At 38.3% G+C, this 14,956-nt stretch overlaps 1 protein-coding gene across 2 annotated transcripts in view; it reads right to left on the bottom strand.

Moving 5' to 3' along the window:
• Positions 1-1,476: 1,476 nt before the first annotated feature.
• The window catches only part of LOC119731341 (dual 3',5'-cyclic-AMP and -GMP phosphodiesterase 11-like), a 63,840-nt gene continuing 50,360 nt past the window's right edge, over positions 1,477-14,956 (bottom strand). For both annotated transcript variants that reach the window (XM_038204516.1, XM_038204515.1), the window contains 11 exons: positions 13,739-13,831; positions 12,525-12,575; positions 11,855-12,001; positions 10,721-10,828; positions 9,274-9,383; positions 8,827-8,914; positions 8,167-8,267; positions 6,633-6,774; positions 5,256-5,330; positions 3,422-3,505; positions 1,477-2,418 (listed from right to left, as the gene is read on the bottom strand). In XM_038204516.1, coding sequence (XP_038060444.1) covers positions 2,218-2,418; positions 3,422-3,505; positions 5,256-5,330; positions 6,633-6,774; positions 8,167-8,267; positions 8,827-8,914; positions 9,274-9,383; positions 10,721-10,828; positions 11,855-12,001; positions 12,525-12,575; positions 13,739-13,831 — 1,200 coding nt within the window. In that variant the 3' untranslated portion in view covers positions 1,477-2,217. The remainder of the gene's footprint in view (positions 2,419-3,421; positions 3,506-5,255; positions 5,331-6,632; positions 6,775-8,166; positions 8,268-8,826; positions 8,915-9,273; positions 9,384-10,720; positions 10,829-11,854; positions 12,002-12,524; positions 12,576-13,738; positions 13,832-14,956) is intronic.

The following is a 14,956-nucleotide window of genomic DNA, read 5'->3' as shown; positions in this document are numbered from 1 at the left end:
TTCTGAGTACGGTGAGATTACCTAGCAAACAATGTCATGTGGAATATTGTTCTTCATATGGCATGTCAGCATGGGCAATAGACTGATCTTAGCCTTGACCTATGGTGTAATGACCGATCACAGCTATGTTTAAAGGTACAGTCCATCATTTGCAGCTATCCAAAAAGTAACTGACAACATTATTGTTGAAAAGCATACTTGGTTTAAAGATAGTAATGGCACTAAACTCCCTGTGAAATTATTCTTTCTGGCATGCTGTCATTTTGAAGAAAACAATGAAAGAAGATCATTTCCAAAAATGCATCTCAAGACGTTTCTTTTCAAATTTCATTAGTAATTCGTTTTGTACTTGGTAACTGGTGCGCGAAGCATTGACACAACGCACACGCACTTGCTACAATTCCTCTTTTCAGTGGGTGGCATCGCGTAGCTGCAGTTGGCTGAATGAGAACGTGTCCCAGATGCTGATCTGGGTGCAATTCAAAACATGACTTGGCAACTTTTAAAATAAAATCCAGATCCTAGAATAGGATCATATCATCGGAAAATACGTTTCACTGAGCTAAAACTTATCAGGTTAGTTGTTAAGCACCCTTCTTCAGATTTTGAGCACTTTTGTTGCTTCAAATGAAAAAAATGCACAAATGAGAAATGATGTACTCTACGTTTAATGTCCGACATACATGCACAAAAATCCAAAATGCATGGATACATATTGTGTGTGTGACGCATGTGTCTGGAACATGTAGTGTACATGACATTTGAGAGGCAATGTGTCGTTGGCCACATGTGTGCAGTGGGCAGTGCCTAATAGATGAGTCTATTATGGACCAACCCACATGCCATAGACTTGCTGTGTAATTAATTCACACTCAACAACTGGCTCACTGTCTGCCAAACTATTTATCAAACCTCACAGTACATTGGTTGCTGTTTGCTGATGCTGATGTTCATAGAAAACATACTTATGTAATGGAAAATGGAAATTTAATTGCTGCAACTTCACAGTCACTTCCTTTTTGTACCGATGTGAAGCCTGTTGATGGCGTAACAGACCAATAGGATTTGTGACGTGCACAGATTCACATTTGTCCATATACACATGTAGTTGCCTGTAGACCATAACTGTATATTTGTAATTATACTAAGATTAACTCTGGTTCACCATTACTTATACCCAATCCATACTTGTCAATACACTGTGTGCCCATGGAATATTATATCCAAAGAATTACTATTAATCGTGGAAAAGATCCAATGTTGGCAACCAAAATGTGTATAATTGTGAAGTGGATAACCAATGAACTTGTATCCATGGGGATCCTGACAATGTCAACATTATGTTCACTTTTCACTTGAGTTACACAAACTACAAAACATGAACAACGAAAGTGTGATACAAATGTTACGACCCCCCCCAAAAAAAAGAAATAAAGAAAGAAAGAAATATCTCAAAAAAACAAAAACAATTAGAAGTTTTAAATTCATCTCCATTCATGAATCCTGAATATATTTTAACTTTAATTTCTGCAACCACAGCTTTGAAGAAAAACAGTGTCCAAACAATGAAATTGTAAAACCATGGGGGTGATAGAATACTTGAACTGGAGCCAATATATTACTGTTATATTGTAGCACACGTTTGAGGGAACATTTATTTACATTTTGTACCTGTACAAATACATTTGAAAGGTGGAGAGAGTCTGAGAGACAGAGAAGTTGGCAGGACAACTTGCAGCCCTGAGAGTCCAGCCGATAAACCTCCAATACTGTAGAATCCACTGGGTGGGATGGACAAAGAAACCCACTCAGCTATCCACATCATAACTTGCACAGTCCCATAAATTAATCATAAAAACTATCCAACATTAAATTATATACATACATTTGACAATAAATTTATCACTAAATTTGTGAAACGGGAAAACAGTTTCACATTGAATACATTCCACAATAGGGCATACCAACTCCACCAAACCACACTATGCCATTTTGCAACTGTATAATATCCTGTATGTGTGTCTGGATTATGCTTCAAGTTGAGTGATACAAGCCTTTAAATTGACTTAAAATACTAAAATGGTGTTTCTAAAAGTACGAGGAAAAAGGTCCTTGGTTTACTAGAACTATGTCACAAGAATTCTAAATTGAGTAGGTAAAAATCTTGAAAAGGATGAATTGAGAACAGCATTGGTGTGAGCAGACTGCTGTATGACATCAATCTTTATTGCTTGGCTGGTCAGTTGTTGAGGATGGCATGGCTTCCGATTCATCGATATCTTTCTCATCTGATGAACTCTGCTCTTTTTTCTCAGTGACTGGTTGCTTATATTCCTGAGCAATACCCTTCCAGTGATCACGATTCTCCTTGCAGCCCATCAGTAGTGGTGTTAACTTCTCTGACGTCTTAGATAGAGCCTACAATGTCAACAACATATCATTACACTCTTGATTATTTCCATTACACATGTTAAAAAAATACAAGTGTAAACTCATTGCGCAAGACATCATAAGACAACCCCAATTTTAAGTTTAATTTTTGATAAAAAGTTTAATTCACTGCAACTTAACATTTTTACATATTTTTGAAAAGTCTGTCATCCTTGAACGGCCTGCACACAAGTTGTTTGTTGAGAATTCCAGAAACTCCAATGATTTCTCTGTAGCCAGAGATTGTTTATCCCTGTGTTCAAAAAGCCAGGCAAAATTGCATGCATACATTTTGTGTTTAGTGAGTTGCTTTTAGGTTTGATGACAGTAATCCTCTTGGAATCAGGTCATTAGAAACATGTGAAAATCTCTGACGAGCCAATGCAAGCCCCAGGTAATAGCCATGAAACAGCCATAACCGATTTAGTTCTTGATAAAGTGGTACTTCATGAGCACGTTATGATGTTCACAGCATGATTGTATCAACTGATGTAACATTTTGCATAGCCCTGGCTATGGGGAAACAGTGCACATGATTTTTTTTTCATTTGTGTGTCTTAGTAGAACACCTACAAATTTTCACTTAAAGATTTGTCTCCTGAACCACAATAACGAAAGGGCAGACTTAGTCAAAGTTGAAGTTTATGGGTTGGAAGACCAAAAGCACAAAATACAACCCAAAACTTTATTTTGTTTGTTAAATTAATCTTTTTAGCCCTCAAATTAATCCATGAATGGTTGCTTTTAATACAATAATTGAAAACACTTTTTGATGTCCTGAATTTAGTTTTTTTTTTACCACTGGACATGGTTGAGAAAAGCAGAACATTTGTATGGCATATAGGTAAGGTACAGCACATCTAACCAACAACTTAAGATCGGCTTGAGGAATAAGATGCAAAGCTCATTCATGACAAAGTGTCCATTACTTGACTGGCAGGTACAAACCACACTATGACCTAGATTGATTGTCTGGATATGATTGACATACCTCATACACAGGCATGCATATTGAGTCCACAAAGCCCACTTGCATCTTTGGTAGAAGATGTAACTTCTCTCTGTTCATCATGTCCTGTAAGAAAACATCACCAAGTCATTGCATTTCCTTTGGTTCTAAATACTGTCAGTCTGATCAGGCTTGTGACATGAGCCCCAACACACCAGCACCCAATTTCACGAAGCACTGCGACGTGTCGCAACCCGAGTTACGATGCGTAACACGTGGCAACTTGCGACATGTTGTATGTTCCATTTCACAAAACTTGCGATGTGTTGAACGCGTCGTAAGTTCCTTGACAATGGCTTAAAACACGTCGCAAGCGATGACGTGTCTAGTGGTCTTCGCAAAATAAGAAGCGTCCTATTCTCAGCCAGTTTTATGCCATACATGTAGTAGGAATACTGAGTACATCCATTTCACAAAACTTGCGATGTGTTGAACGCGTCGTAAGTTCCTTGACAATGGCTTAAAACACGTCGCAAGCGATGACGTGTCTAGTGGTCTTCGCAAAATAAGAAGCGTCCTATTCTCAGCCAGTTTTATGCCATAAACATTACATAAACGAGATTATAATACCGAGACAATGAGTGTAAAGCTTTAAATAGAAAATTCATTGAATAATTATGGATTAGCGTGGAATACTGCAGTTGAAATTTAAAAGCTCTACAGTCCACTGAGAGCTTGTTTTCCTTTAAATTTGCACGACATGTCCGCCATTTTGTTTTACATTTTAAATTTTTTTTGAGAGATTTGACAACTCTTTGTTGAATATCAGACGAATATTTACTGTAAGCTGAAGAAATACACATAACAGTCACCGAGTTGTGCTATAAATACACCTACGATGCGTCACACTTACGACACGTTTTGTGAAATAGATTGCTGGACGCGTCGCAGCTGCAGCGCCGCGATACATCGTATGTTACACTGAGTTTCATGAAATCGGGTACAGCTCTTAATTGTTCAGTAAAACCTAGATGGCACTGTGATGCTTGCTGGGGCTGGAACTGCAGGCTACATATCCCGATCAGTCATCATTGAGGTGTGTGCTTTTGTTCCACAAGGATATAATTGTTACTAGATTAGAATAACAAGAAAATACACCTCAAAGCAGGCAGCTGAATGCAAATTGTCTGTACAGTACAAAACAGCAGAATGAACAGCTTTGTGGCTCAGACGGGGGGTCAGGTCAGACAAACGTGCCCAGGAAGGGACAGGCATAGTACGCAGTAATGAACAAGCCTATCCAAACAGCTGACTAGATAACTCAGACAGATGATGGGGCATCATAGACCTGAATCCCTGTTTAAAGGACAAGTTGTGTACTAAAATTCTCTAGACCAATAACCATCTAACATTACTCAAGGAAAGAAGTTGTGGGGAGTGGGAGGGGGGTAAATCTGACCACAAGAGTAGATTTAAGAATTCATGACAACTCTGATGAAGGTGTGGTAACATTAAAAGCACAATAATCCTGCTTGAGCAATCAGGTACGTATTCAAATGTTCCCATCATTACGTAAATAGAGCTGCCATGCACTAACTATTCTTATGGTTTTGTGAATTATGAGATACCGGGGTAACCTTGCCCATGTATCATGTTGCTGAAGATTTCTTACACATCTTGAGTTTTTAACCATCAGAAAACTATGCTGATTTCGTACAGTATAGGTTACATTAACTCTCTGTACAACAAAGGCAGTAGAGATGAAGATCGTGTACAAGTTGTCACATATTGTAGGTTTCAGGTTGGTTTCAGGTTGGTTTCAGATGTATGTACAAAATATAAGGTTAAACATGAACATAATATGATCTCCACATACCTCTGGCGTCTTATTGAACTGTTGCCTCTCTAGATCACCTTGCTCAAAGAACTCCCCAAAAATCAGCTGTGCAACCTGCAAATATCAATTTAACTAAGGTTTACCAATTGCTCCTGACTATATTAGATATCCAATGAGCGTGGGTGGGACATGGAATAATGTAGTGGGTCTCTGTCCCACATGCCACGAGGCCGAAGGCTGAGTCACATGTGGGACACAGACGCATTACATTTTCCATGCTCCACAAGCTTGAGTGGGATGAGTTATCTTAAAGTCAAATTGATGCACAGTAAAGATGGAACGTGCACATAGTAATCACTTTTTTTCAGTGGTTATCCTATTACACGTATATGCAGTAGGAATACTGAGTACATCTTAGAATAGTGCAATACGTATTAAAGCTTGGTATATGGGATATTATTATTTATATCAGAATCCAAATAGTAAAATAAATCAGCGTAATGCATACTTTCAGAGAAGTACCCGGATGACAATACAATATCGTTTTTGTTATTGCACAGACTTCCGGGCATTTTATGGTATTGACTCGCATTTCGTTGGTTCCCGCTCAATGAAGAGATTAGAAATTCACAGTTGTCAACCAGTCAACAGAGCGAAGCCCGGTACTGTCGCACATGGAGTTGAGTATGCACTGGTTGTCAACTACAAGAATAGTAGCTTCAAGCATTCGCAAGATTCGCTTCGTCAAGCAAAGAATAATCCACTCGCCTGCTTAGCAGGCGACTTCCCCTGCGTAGCTAGTGAGGCGACTTTGCCGCCTAAAGACCCGTACACATATATTGCAAACTGCAGAGCTCAGCTACCCCATGCAATTCGGGCGATTCACAATGCAGAGCGCCACCAAGAGTTTGCCACAAAGAGTTCATTTTCCCCAGTTTATTGTGGGAGATGGTTGACAAATTTGCAACACGGGTCGTTTGTAATTGTCTGCGTTTCCGGTCAGTAGTTTCATAAGTGTATAATTCAAGTATTTGTTTGCCCTTTTTCTTTGCTTTTCATCAATACGGTGTTTTTGTAAGGCGGCAGAACGGTATGCCCCAATCTATCACAAATTAGCTCAAGTTGTTTACTGACACTGGGCCATTTTTTGTCGACTGTAAACTTGAAAAATGGACTCTCCATGGCAAACTCTTGGTGGCGCACTGTATTGTGAGTCGCCCGAATTGGCCCTTGATATCTGACACTCTACTGGTATGACTATGAAATGTCTGATCAGACATGTCAGCAGCTTGTTCTACTCATGTGCTTCATGTTAAACACGAGTCCGGTTGGTGGTTCTACATTAGCTTCTGAAACATATATCATGTTAACGGTTCCCGACTAATTAAATTAGATAAGTTTGCTAGCGTGATTTACCTCTTTTTGTACATCCCATGGCTTGGTGATAGCTGATACATCAGATGCAGTCATCATCATGCCTCGTAGTAAGTCTTTGTCATCATCATTACTCCAATCATCTTGACCTTCCTCAACAAGTCGAAAGAATTCGCCTCGGAACCTAGAAAAAGCAACTCATCCAAATGATTAACATGAACACCAAACATATCGCTTTCATATAAAGGAATGAAGCCCTGCATAGTCATATAACCCACAATGAACAACCTGATTCAACGTTCACACAAGTTGTTCCTTCTTACGAGCATTTGAAGTCTTTTCAACTTAAAAGACTTTTTGAAACATTGTTTTTGCAGGATTTTGGTACAGAGTTGTAATCACATCAATTGAAGTCAGGTCACAATAAGTGAGTTCGGTATTCCAACTGCGCATGTGCACATCAAGATTTGCCAATTTTTCTTTCGGGATAAAAATTTCATCATATGCGTGCAAAAGCATAGCGGGGTACCAGCAAAATTGAAGAGATCATCGTGTTCTGCAGTGTAACATTTTGCAAAAAAAGTTTGGACAGTGAAGTGTTTTTAGGTGTTTTGTGTGTCAAAACTTTTGGGCGAACGAAAGTTCCATCTCTTTTCGATTGCACGAAAAGTTGCACAGAATGCAGACATGGTTACCACATCCCCTGTAGCCTTGTGTGCATTTATCTGCTGCGGTTATCCTGAAAAAAAATTGTTGAATCTTGCTGTGCATCAGACTATTTTGGAATACCGAAATGGCTTATTGTAAGTAACAGGTGATCACTGACGACAAAGGAATGTCTTTGTCACAGACATTTGATTTTTTTGTGGCTTGACTTGAGATTGATAGCCTTTGGAACTCTTATAATGTGCCAAACCACAGCACAGGAAATCATGTCATTTGATAACTGATGACATTCCAATCATCAGTTATCACTAAAATTCTCACTAAAATCATCACAAATTTAGTGAGAACACAAGCAAGCCCTTTTTCATGATAAATTATTGAAATAAACTTTCAATTGCAATTCTTTACATCATGGTTTATATTAGCACAAATTGAAACCAAACAAAATTAGTTTCGTATCTCATTAACATTTACCTTGTAAACACATTTTGTACTAATGTACTAGCCATGTTAACAAATAGTCTATGATTTGGTGAAATTTCAATCTAATCAAATGAACAGGACAGTTGACAACGTGTGTGCAACAGTCACCAACCCTGGACAGAGAGGGAAATGACTCCTTATAAAAGAAAGAACTGTATTTACTTGATGATTTGGTGTTTTCTGTAAGTTGAATTTACCACGAGGCTTGTTATGGAATACATGGCTAAAATAACAGATACAAACCGAGTCAAGCCGAGTGAAATATGCTGGGTCAAAATTGACAAACCGCAAAGCAGCTGCCATGTTGAGCCTTAAGCATGCAAGTCATATGCTCCACAGTCTTCCTAAAACATCAAGAATTCATACAGCTTTGGAATTATAATACATGCATAACAATGCAGGTTAAATAGATAAGATGAAGACTTACTTGAAGTAGAGTGCCAAGTCAGTGGCTAGGATAGCATGTTCTAAGAGGCGCATGGCTTGACTGTAGTCTTCAGCACTCAGGTTCATGAAGATCTCATTGCCCTGAAACAAATCACAGTAGTTTAGACACCTATATGAAACAACTTGCTACAAGTAATCAAGCAGTTCAATGTTAAAATGAGGTAATATTTGAAATAAATGTGATGCTTTGCTCTGATGAATCTCCAAAAACGGTCTGCAATTTTGCTCTTGGTACTTCCACTTTTGTGTACGGATGATGTACGGATGGAATATGATACTGCTCACCTCAAAGGAATTGTTGCATGTATCCATGGAAACACATCACCTTTTAAAAGAAAATGACATGTTTGGCGTCGCTTAACAATATAGGTACCTACAGGCACAGACTGCAGGCAAATGGCTGCATTTCTTAACATGTCGCCAATGAATATGTCATCAGAGTTGCTCTTTTAAGAAATCCCACTAAAGATTGTAATATCAAAGGATATTTATGCTTGACTGTAAGTAATGAGTTGTGCTAGATTCTGTGTTCTGTTTGTTTTCATGGCTTGACCAAGTCAGTGCTGACAGACAGCCACACAGCATCCTGACCACACTGAACCCATGGATAAATTGAGATGAAGTAGATATTATAGTTTACCTTGCTACTGAGGATCATGATACACTGGTCAAAATGATGATGCTCCATAGTTGAGGTTGAGTAGAGCTGGGCCAGTGGGGACTCGGACCTGTTACACAACCACAGACATATGTCAAAGTGATTGACAATTTTAATATCCTAGGACAAAGTCTTTGTCATGACTGAATAAATAAAATTAGACCTCCAAAAACCATTAAATAAAATGATAAACGTATTAAACATTGAAAAACACGTATGCTTATGCATCAAGCACCTTTCCCTTTCAGGTCCATACAACTTCTAATGAAAATGGTTAGTTTCAAAATTATGTCTCCAGTTGGCATTTCTTCAGAGTACCTTCCAAGTCAAGATCTTGTGATTTCTGCTTCAAGTAAAAACAAACAGGAAGGGAAATGAAGTTTGAGTGATGACTTACATAGACCCACTCGATACGTGTCAACTACTCACATGATCTGATAATTGTTAGTCGTTCCTCTATGATCCAGGTCATGTGACAAGCAACCAACCATCAGCGCTAGACATTCCAGGTCAGACAGTACGTCACGCATACCTCCGTTCTATTCAGGACAGATCATATACACCCACATGAAACTGAATTATTGGCAAGGATACTTTCACTTATATCCCAAGAAACAAAACCCAGTATATAGACCCATAACTTTTCAGCTGCCTTTCATAACCATTACCGAACATGGTAAAGTTTTCCAAACTTAGTATCAAAATAAGCACAGATCTTACCAATTTCAATAATAGTTTCATCTCGAGAATTGCCAACAAATAGATTGGTTTAAGTTGCTACATGTATATATTGGCTCTGAATTACACTCCGTAAGACACGAATTGTTGATATATCAGCTTTGTTAGTAACATTCATCATTTCTCAGGTCGTCGGATGTGGTCTTCGACAAATCAAGAGAGAATGTCATTGTTACCTGCATCATGTCTAAATGACATAATGTCAGGATGTCAAACTGAGCGATATATAAAATTAAAGAGCTGCATATGCTCCGTCTAATGCAAGAACTACAAAGGAGTGAAAGTGTCCATGCGACTTGTTTTAAGGGACTTTTTTTTTTTTTTGGATTACAGAATCACAGCCCCCCAAAAATTTAATTTTTGAATTTATTTTTATTAAATCGCCACTTTTGATGGCCAAAACAAATGTCACCTTCCGAGTAGTAAACACAAGCTTTTGATTCACTTTTAAACACCATCCTGGAGTCGGGATTACACGTAGCGCTTTGCAACATGCTCGCTGCTCGATTGTATGTTCTGCGGCGTATCGCACTGGTTAAACTGGGTCACCAAGGCAGAGTGCAAGCAGAACAAATGGAAACCAGCTGCATCGATGCACTTATACTTTCAAACTTTGGTGGCGAAATATTTAGAGAAAAAATGCCAAGCAAACATCGTTTGGAACGATATAAAATATGAAAGTTTTGCTAAGTATGTGAACATGACTTCTCCTGCTTAATGTATATAATTTGCACGTGTTTTCGCATTAGTTCGAGGTTTTAACGTTAATATTTGATAGGGTGGCACATTGCATGCTGCACTTGGCGTGTGGCCAGTCAACATGGCATTTCATGCTGCTAGCTGCTAGCTCATTGTCAGGGTGCATACACTACAGACTCTATTTTCAGTGCTAAAGTTGCCTCTTTTCAGCTCAATAAAATTGTTGATAAGTTTTGAGCACTAAAACTAGATTTCCTTTGAGCACTTTCATAACCAAATAAATACCGTGTCCAAATATTGGGTGCACCATTATGAGCGTGCTGTAAAGGCCGCCTCCACACGTCGGGACCTGAACAATCTGTTATCCAAGTAATTAAACAAAAAACGGCCTCACCATTATTTGTATACATGTAGATGCACAGAGTTGACAGTTTCTCACCTTGATCAATGCATACATAGTTTGTGTGACTGTGAAAGCATGGCGCCAATTATGGTATCTGACATTACGGTAGTTCTTCCTAACACTCAGCAGCCATCGACACAGGGTCTGTCAATAACAAACACAGATAGATGCTTAACCAGGCTGCTTATGGCTTTGTTAACCACGCTAACCAAAACTTGATATTCACTACACTATAAGTATAACCCAATTTCGTGACGCTGCTAAGCACACAATTTTTTGCTAACAGAGCCTTTGTCTATTTCACAGAGACGTTAAGCAGTTAGCACGGTAAAAGGCACGCTGAACCAAAGAAAAGAATTGCCTAAATTAGTGATGTAACAATAGAAATCTCAATGTTGTGCATCTGTATAAGCCAGTTCGGTATTAGTCTAGGTCAAAGGTCATTCGGGATAAAATCGCTGACGTGATGTTACGCAGTGTTATGCAATGTCACGCGAACGCCCGTTCTGCTTGTAATTAACATGCAAGCGTTGTGTGCCCATCTCCCTAAGCGTTCATGCGCCTTCGATGCGCATTCGATTATCCCGAATGACCCATGACCTATATCACGGCTTATTTACATCCACGCTGTGAAATACACATGTAGAACTAAAATTAGCACATTTTTCTCCAATAGTTAGCACAACTTTCTACTAACTGTTAAGCAGTGCCATGAAAATAGGCCCTGGTAACGATACTGATAAATATCTGAAGTCATCAGCCAAAATATGTAGATAGGCCCTTCAGCTTGAGTCCTGGCTTCCTTATCACTGAACAGTACACAGATATAACATGGTTTGAGGGATCGTCAATAATTAAAAATTTATATAGCACCTTCCATTTAAAAAACCACAAAGCGCTGTACAAAAGAAAAAACCCAAGTACACCAGTGTGTTAAAAGGGGTATGTTAGAGGTGTTGGTGCATAAACTGGTACATCATAACAAATGCAGTTGCAGATGCATCTTCCTTATGTAGCCGTGAACCTAAGCAGAATCCATGGTTCACATCATTACTTCTTTATCAGCAAGGAGTTAACAGCCTGCAATTTGTGAACCTCATGGCAGAGATACTTCCCATGCTTTATACACTCGGTACTCAACTATCAATTCAAACACTCTGATTGATTTACCTCATAGTTAATCCGAAAGTGGTTGATCAGATCCAAATCTATGAACATCCTAAGTGATGCAGTCAGCGTCTCATCCTCCGATAGCTTCATGTCACTGAAGAAGTAATCATCAAGTCCAATCTCTGTAATCGTGGGAACGGCCATTTTCTGCAAAGTGAATGGAACAAAGTCGTAAAGGCGTGTTTCTCAATGATGCAGCTGAAATATGAGTTTGCTGAATAGACGAGTCTTGAGGCATTTTTAGCAAGCTATGTCCTTAGCTTCAGCTGTGCATTTCAGTTGTCTGATTTAGGGAACTGACATATTCTGGCTGTTATATTTTTCTTGCATTTTCAAGATTCCTAAACCTTCAGGTGACATTTTGAATTAAGTATTTTTTTATACTAAATAATGATCTGTCTTCAAAACTTGTCCTTTAAGATTCCGTTAAGTTGATTACAGTCAACAAGTTGGTATTTCTTTTTTAAATTTTTTTTTTTATGGCCAGAGGTCATATTTAGGTGACTAGACAGGGAGCAACTCTGTGTCTTGTTTGTTATACCAAGTGATTAATGTCATGCAAATACAGCAAAGTCATCTCTGATCCAGAACCTTCAAGATGGGATGTGCTTTTATTCAAAGTGGACTGGAGCATTGCAAACAACCTTGAAGAAGCACATTGCGATCCTACCTTTAATCTGATGGCCTCTTCACGCGGTGCTGTAGCATGGTATGACAATGTCTGCAGTGAATGATAAGTAATATACAAACCAGAATGAAATTTGAGCAGTGTTTATATTAGCAGACACGTTCAGTATAAACTGGTTATATTATGGGAAGCACAAATGTATCAAGCAAATCCAAACATGTTATCCATCAGTGGTCATCGGGGGTCTACTAGTCATTTGCTCATGGATGTTGTAATATTCTCCCTCTGTGTTGTTTCATCTACTTATTCATTCCTTTATGTTAGTTTGTCTATCTCTGTTTCATTTCTTGCTTCAAAATTGTTCAAGGTATACTTCAAGTATTCGTTTATGAGAAGGTCATGTCCCTATTTTTCATTGGACGAGCATTATACATGTAAATAAGTGTAGACTATAATAATAGACTTATGTTGTGTACGTATTGTTTTGTCATAACAATAGTTGATGTAATAATAGTGCATTGATGTAAGGTATTCTTTGATAGCGATAAAAATACAGAAAATAGCCATACAAAAGTGTGAAAAATTCAAAGTTTCCTTTCTGTAGATGATGCTGTCCTGAATATACTAAATATTCCAATATTCGATCATCAACCAAATATTCAAATAGCTTTTTGGCATCTCAAATATTCGAGAAAAAAAAACATATGCAAGTACACATTATTGTCAGATGCCACTTTTTTTTCATACACTAGCATGTCAACTACTTTAAAAATATGTTAATATACACATGACAATCTTCATACTACAACAGGCACACGCAAATGTTGACCAGCGGCCCATAATATCGATCACCGCAGGTAAGTTTAAGCCGACGAGCTTTGCCTGCAACTTTTGGCCAGTGCGGCACGCAGTTGCAGCTGGCGCGTGTAAAACTTGATCGGCAAGATTTGAATATTCAAATATTCGGGCACTGCCGTTTCAAATAATCAAATACTAAATTATTTGAAAAATGGGCAGCCCTAATTAGGGCACGTGATCACTGTAAAACACATGACGGAAGCATTGTGCAAGCTACTGTGGAAAGCCACTGCCCTATCAGCTGAACAGCAGCTAGCACAATGTGTGGCCATTGAAGGGGGCCTTCATGATAGAAGTGAATGCATGCTGGGATTGGTCTATAGACACAAACCAGAACCTAATCAGGCTTTATAACAAACAACTCAACTCAATGGAAAAAAATAAAGTGATTCCCTTACCTCTAATGCTACCCGTTGCTTAGCAACAGCTCGGCACACATTCTCATACATGTGGGTGTTATTAATACCCATACCACAGAAAATGGAGAAAGCCTGTCGTATCGGAAAGAAAGAAAATACAACTGATCCACAATCTGATCTTCTTAACACAACCTATGGTAAGCCCCATTGGTTGAAAGTTCATTTAAAAGTGACATTAAAGTACATGTTGTCTAGCATGTATTCTAGCAATACACAAATATTTAATCAGCGTTGGGGAAAAAAGTAACAAATCAAGGTCAAACAACAATAATCCTATGCAGGCCTGTGCCAAATTCATGGCTCTGCTAACCAGGGAATTCTGCATTTGGATTAACCTTGTAAGGTGGATCCTGGTCGATACAAACGCAGGTCAGCCATTCCATGGTGACTCGCGTGACATTTGAACAAATTGTAAAGTTTTAATGCATTACTGTTGTTAACCTGGCATTTATTCAACTCAAATTAGCATGTATTTGAGTCAGGGCATTGTGAATTTATGGTTTAGTTTTTATTTGATTACTTTAAAATTGCTATTTTTTCATGTATCACAGTTTCTTTGACGTGACTTGCGTGACAGGATAGAAAAAGGGATTTTTGACATCCCTTGATTCAAATAGCTTTTCCTATGGATCTACCAGTGTTCTAAAAATTATTCTTACTGAACTTAGAACTTAATACCCTCACCCAATATATGCATAAGTTGTATTGTGCCAAATATCCCTTGTTGTAAGAAATGGCCTGAAGAAAATGTGACTCGCGTGACACAAATGCGTGACTCGCGTGACACAGTAGCTTTTCACTTTCACATTATAACTGTAATTGTAGTATAACAAATCAAATCATAATATTATATTAATAAAAATGATTTACCTGTGAATACCTTATGAAAGAGTGTGAAAACTGCTATTTATCCCTTTACTTTGGCAAATGTTGGGGGTGGAAATCTGGTTTAAACACAATATCCTTAACAATGACATGGAGAGAAAAAAAATGTTTCGGAATTTAAGTTACGAAGTGATGTCATCAATCCACGGGTGATTATTTCAGGAAAACAGTTGTAATTCTTGGTCATGTAGAGTCACAGTTTCCTTAAAAGTTAAGAGCTGCAATTAATGATGCAGTTGTATAGGAATGTATACAGTACAGTTGAATCTCGTTTGTACAAACTCTGTTAATACAAAATTCTGGTTATAACAA

The sequence above is a fragment of the Patiria miniata genome, unplaced genomic scaffold (assembly GCF_015706575.1).
Source record: "Patiria miniata isolate m_02_andy unplaced genomic scaffold, ASM1570657v1 HiC_scaffold_23, whole genome shotgun sequence".
Classification (NCBI taxonomy): Eukaryota; Metazoa; Echinodermata; class Asteroidea; order Valvatida; family Asterinidae; genus Patiria; species Patiria miniata.
The sequence above is the reverse complement of the archived record's forward strand: the minus strand, read 5'-3'. Positions and strand labels throughout refer to the sequence as shown.